At 31.3% G+C, this 5,873-nt stretch overlaps 1 protein-coding gene across 1 annotated transcript; it reads left to right on the forward strand.

The window, feature by feature from the left end:
- The first annotated feature begins 2,890 nt into the window (after positions 1-2,890).
- LOC116426424 (uncharacterized) lies at positions 2,891-4,611 on the forward strand. The gene is made up of 4 exons (XM_031975323.2): positions 2,891-3,049; positions 3,489-3,647; positions 4,091-4,252; positions 4,367-4,611. Exons 1-4 carry the CDS (start codon positions 2,999-3,001, stop codon positions 4,523-4,525), a joined length of 531 nt encoding a protein of 176 aa, XP_031831183.1. The 5' UTR covers positions 2,891-2,998; the 3' UTR covers positions 4,526-4,611.
- The last annotated feature ends 1,262 nt before the right edge of the window (positions 4,612-5,873 follow it).

Here is a 5,873-nt window from a genome sequence, read left to right on the forward strand (position 1 = left end):
GCCGTATGTCAATCGGGTCCCGAATTGGAATAAGCTCGTAAAGTGGCCGAATGTCCAGAGACACGGGCCGTGCGTATTATCAAACTGACGTCAGCTTATTGAAAGTTACCATTGGCGACCATTACGGTTTGCCAGTTTACCTTTCGAGAATTAATTGTCTTCGGGATTTACACAATCGATTCGAAAACGCGATTAACCGAGTTTACTTTGAGGGCAATGATATGGTCGGCTAATTTTACACTGCCCTTAACTGTTTCACTGCGTTTTCTGGGTACCGCTTAATTTACGACGCTCGGATTTTTACGGTTACGCGCAACATTCGGAAATTACGGGAGTCACACGCGTTCACAAATTCGCCTCAGTCGTTTATTTTCGTTTAATCGCTAATGTGCGGTATTGAACGAGCGACGGTGAATTATTTTAGACTATTTACGAGTGATCGATAATTTGAATATAAAGTTATTTCGATTTGTGTATGTTTCTTAGAGTTAATACAAAAATATATTTCTGAAAATATTTAGTATATATTTTTTATTTGTATTATTATGACAATTTTAACCTGATCTTTGTGACCTAGTGAATTATTACGCATCCACTACAATTGCGATTTTTAGTGGTGAATTTCATACCACATAAATGGATGATCTTACTACTTCAATATTAAGTACTTGTACGCGAAGCAATATGTTTTAAACAAAAATTCAAAATGCTATGAAAGATTTATTGACCTCGATTAAATAATAGTTGTCAAATTTTTATAATAAATCATCTATATTTTTTGTGTTGAGCAAAAGTAATGAAAGGAGAGGTATTTATGAAAAAGAAGTTACTTTCGGATAATTTTTTAAATTTTAATAATTGTGTGATTTAATTTAAGTTTCTGAAAACCTCTGAAAAGTTAGCTATGATTAATTTTTCTTGCACAGTTGAAACACGTGATCTAATTCTTACAAATTTAACAACAAAGTTAACTTGGACCATAGAAGGTTTAATAAAATCCATCATAGTAAACTTCGTTTTCCTACATCAATTAAAATAATGCAGCACGTTAAGAAGAATATTACAGAAGTCATATTTTCCAGTTTTGCAACTTTCTTTTACACAAAAATTATAACCAATAAGCAAGACAAGCATCATATACTCAAGTAAACATAGACGCAAAAATTGTGTCATGTATTTATAAATTGCAGAATAATAACTGGACATTAAAAGGTATCAGAAGGAATGAGTTCCTCATTTTACAATATTTTGTGGCTTAGCTCCCTCTTGCACTGGACCCCTCAAACATTCTTTATCACAAAGAATATATTGCCAAGCTTCGCGTTATGATGCAAAAGTGATATTGTCAAAGTCGAATTGGATAAAAACAGAACGGACCTCGCTGGGCAATATGGTAACACTCGCGCATGTTAAAGGTAACATTTAGTCAAGCATACTGTCGCTAAACGAATGCCAAAGTTCTGATAATACCACCCGGCTAGCGTGATGCGATTTTCATCAGACCGTAGGCTACTATTCTGGTGCTCCAAGGAACCGAAAATAGCGGAAACAAGTCACGTTATGCCCACCTTTTCGATGAACTGGTCGCATGCCAATGTTAACGGTCGATAAGCTATTCTATTTGGTACTATTTTCTGATACGGGTACGTGAGGGCGGTTGACTTCTGTCAGTCCAAGGAGGTGATTTCCATTGACATCGGAATATTTCTTCATTGAAAATTTTGCTTTCTGACTGCGTTTTGCTTTATCTGGGAAGGAGAGGAGAAGTTCAGTTTAAGAATTCACTCTTCGTGGAGGTATCAGAGTATACTAAAAATTAAGAAAAATAGTTTCTTAGAATTTTAAAGATGAAATGTGAAATCTGTTAAATTGGGGGATTCTATAAATTTCGCTTAATAGTATAAACGCGATAGTTGAAATTGGTGTCAGTTTCATAGTTTAATTAATTAAAAGATAATTTGATTACATACGTTTATTCATTTCAGTAAGTGTATCGCTCATAAAATTTGAAGGCCGTTTTGATGTATAAACTCTTAGTTTGTACACTTGTAAATGCGTTTTAGTACACTCTGTAAAACGTAAGAAAGATGTATATTACAATACATCTATGAGCCATGAAAAAATTATTGATATTTTTCAAGATTAAGGAAAAATAATTTTTTTTGTTAACATTAGTCTGTACCACCTTTTTCTTTTCTAATCATTTCATCTGTAACGTATATGTTCTTCTACATCATTAAAAAATAGAAATATTCGAGTACTTACGTTGTGTTGGGACCTTTTATATATTTATTTAACTTCCTTTATATAATGTTCACATTAACATTATTCGTTTTTTATGTTTCGTTCATGTGAATTAATAAAATCCATAAATTTCCAAGAGAAAGCAAAATGGCAATTCAAAAGCAATAACTTATCCAAATGTTTTTCACTTGCACGTATCTCACACATATTTAAAATTGAATTAGATTTTTATTTAAAATACATAGAAAATATGTAGAAAAATGTTGCCTGACTTTTTACTATGATGTCATTCACTGTATTTAATGTATCTTACGAACAAAGGAATGACTTTTTTTTATTAAATGTGTACGACGAGAATTGTCACGCTCTTTTATAATATTTGCAGTTCTGAAATATTTAATTCGTGTTTATTATTATATGTTTACCAAGTTTTATAAGGACGGGGGCACATTATATGAAAATAAATACCTTTTATTTACTATTTCAATGTTTTTGCTGTTGTAACCTAATACATAGATATAGATATCAATCTGAAACACTTATATACTGAATATTCAAGGTCAATTAATTAAGTGGTGATTCATTATGTGGTAGTGTCATGCTTACGAGTGACACTGACTTTTGATAAGATCGCAATTCTGGAGACATTGTAATAGTGGATGAAACCTACTATGAAATAACAGCTGGTGTCAGTCGGAAAGTCCAGTAATATTTGTGAAGAACTCGAAAAGCAATATTGGGTGCAAATAATACCATGATTTATTGGTATTTCGTCTGTTGCGCGTTAAGCTTGTGCTTAGTGCAGGTGAGGAGAATAGTGTAACTAAACTTTATACAAAAAATTTATGTAAGTAAAAGTGAGTCCAAAAATGAAAAAATTCAGCGAGAAGGCTTTTCACTAAAATATAAAACTAAAATGTATGTATATATACGATTCATTCTTTTTCGGAGAAGTGGATGAACATTTAATATTTTGACGTCTTGTATATTTTAAACTAATGTTAAGCTAGCATTATTTAGTAATTTTTCGATTCTTATAATCTTCACAGACATAATAAAAAACGAATTCAATATCATTCATGAATTCCTTACCATTAGTATCGTTGACTGTGAATTATATTATCTTCTTAAAACGTTTTACTTTTACCTGTTCTGATTTACAATAAAATTATCTCGTTAATAAATTGTACAAACTTTTCGTTAAACAGATTTATTGTATTTTAACCATTTTTTATCGTTACAAGGCAGAAATTGATCTGCTTTTCGAAGATGGTACTTGTGTGTTCACCAACGACAAGTATATTAAACCAGATTCCTGTGGAATGGAAGTTGAAGATGATAGTGAATATGGAACTAGTTTGACTACCAGATTGGAAATTGTAAAAGCAGTTGACAAAATTGTGGTATGTTCTTTTAATCTTTCTATAGTAGTTATATTACACTTTGGTACATGTTCACATATTATGACGTCTGCGTTGTGGTAGATAGAATATTTACCGATGGCATTAAATATAATACGAAAGTTAATTAGTATAGTTTGTTATATAGTTGACAGGGTTCATATTTTAAAATATTAAAAACATTGAGTAAATATTGTCATTACATTAGCAATTCCTCACCAATATGGATGACCCTTATATGTATTATTTGAGGCTAGATTCTGAATGGCTTTCATCTATACACATACGACGGTAACATGTACAGACGAAGGTTGTTCAGAATGATGACCTTGACAACATATTTCAAGGTTATCCAAGTCGGAGAAAAATCATTAATTTAAATAATTACCCAAATACTACTAGATGTTTCTAAATAGTTATATCATATCCTTATAATCTTGTTGCAGGCTCTAGGCAATATCAATGCAGCTCAAATGGGTGAATATACGAATGACCTTGGACTTCATGTAGAAATGGATCTTTGTGATGCTTTATCTAATCCCACCAGTATTGCGTTTCCCATATTACGAGCTCTTGATATGGCTGCTGACAACTGTCCTCCAAAACCGGTACGTTGGAATAGAATGAATAGTACTTGCGTATACTCAGACTATCCGACACCTATCATTTTTGGTTTTATAGAAAAAAAATGTGTTCGTTATTAAAAAGCCAGTCTATTTCAGGGAGTTTACGGAAGAGAGAATTACGTGATTGACAATTTCGATGGTTTGCCAGATTCCTTTCCACCTGGCAAGTACTTGCTAAATATTACGCTAATGGCCGGAGAGAAAGAAAAACCAGAGCCAATAACTCAGTTTCATCTTTACCTAACAGTAGTTTAATTTGAGGTGGATTGTAAGATTGTATTATGTATTACAAGGGATAATATTTAAGAAGTAAATATGTATTTGCAAATATAAAATACAATTGATTTCATTTCTCCCCAATTCCAAAATTGGAATATGCTTTACTGCACATTTTACAAGTGAATTGTGTAATTTTTAATCTTCAGAATTTCATACTATAGATTTACAATAATAGTGCATTACTGCAGTTAATTATACGTCACGATGTAACAAGAAGTTATACCGATGAATCTTCAAACGAGAGGGTTGTTTATGAGTAACTGTAGTCAAACAGTCGAGAATGATAAAAATAACCTTAAAAAACGTATAGTTTACAGGAAATAATATTTTCGTACTTCTATTTAATTTTCAATATAGTTAAACTAGTTCGTAATACATTTTATTAAGCGCAACAGAAGATTTATTTATGATTTTGTGTACAGATATAAATTTTATTACTTCACTGGACAACTTTACGTCACTTGAAAGACGTTAAAAATTGATTAGTGGTAATTTTTGAAATAATACAATAACTTAAAATATGCGAAGAAATGATAATAATGCTTTTTGCAACTTTTAATATTCTTTTTTGTGCTTCTCAATCTTCAAACAATAATTGTTTCTTCACAGATTATGGAATCATTACTTCTTCAGTATCACATATCATGCATCTCCGACGGGGTAGAATCGTGCATTCGTGAACGATACAGCATCGTACTCGAAGCCATGTAAGACGGAAATGAGGTGAATTTTATGTGAATAACACAAAATAAAAATTAATAGAGCAATGCAATATGACGTTTTTCACTTTGCGTGATAATGACCGTAGCCATAAAATAAGACATTAAGATCGCCCGAAAGATTTGAAATGCGATTTAAAAGGGAAGATAAAATGCTTTCGTCGTGTTCATATTTCTCCAGTTTTCTAAACATTGTGGGGCAAAAATAAACTTATTTTATATTGGTTTTATATGAATAAACATGTTGCTTTCACACGTAATTTTGTAATTAAATTGGAAAATACATACGTACCTAATTTTTGCTACAATTAATAAACAAATTTATTATATTTATTTGTTTTTAATTATTTAAATATCTATACATAGCAATAGTATGAGCTGTATAACGAGAATTTCACTGGTTTCAAAATGTACTTTATATAGAGGTTTGCGAGACCATACATCCATACTTAGAGGTTAAAAAGCGTATATAAAATGCATGACCATCAATTAGAAAGATTTCGAAAATTTGATATTAAATGAATGTGTGTCAATTTAAGCTCATTAAAACAGATCGCGAAATGTCAGTGCCGTTTTGTTTTACTCCACAGTAAAACACATTTACT

This window comes from Nomia melanderi, chromosome 8 (assembly GCF_051020985.1).
Source record: "Nomia melanderi isolate GNS246 chromosome 8, iyNomMela1, whole genome shotgun sequence".
Lineage (NCBI taxonomy): Eukaryota > Metazoa > Arthropoda > Insecta > Hymenoptera > Halictidae > Nomia > Nomia melanderi.

Excerpts from the sequence above, each read along its gene's own strand:
- LOC116426424 (XM_031975323.2), top strand. The coding sequence starts at position 2,999 with ATGATTTATTGGTATTTCGTCTGTTGCGCGTTAAGCTTGTGCTTAGTG. Across the intron at positions 3,050-3,488 it reads TAAGCTTGTGCTTAGTGCAG|GCAGAAATTGATCTGCTTTT; the intron begins GTGAGGAGAATA and ends TATCGTTACAAG. Across the intron at positions 4,253-4,366 it reads ACAACTGTCCTCCAAAACCG|GGAGTTTACGGAAGAGAGAA; the intron begins GTACGTTGGAAT and ends AGTCTATTTCAG.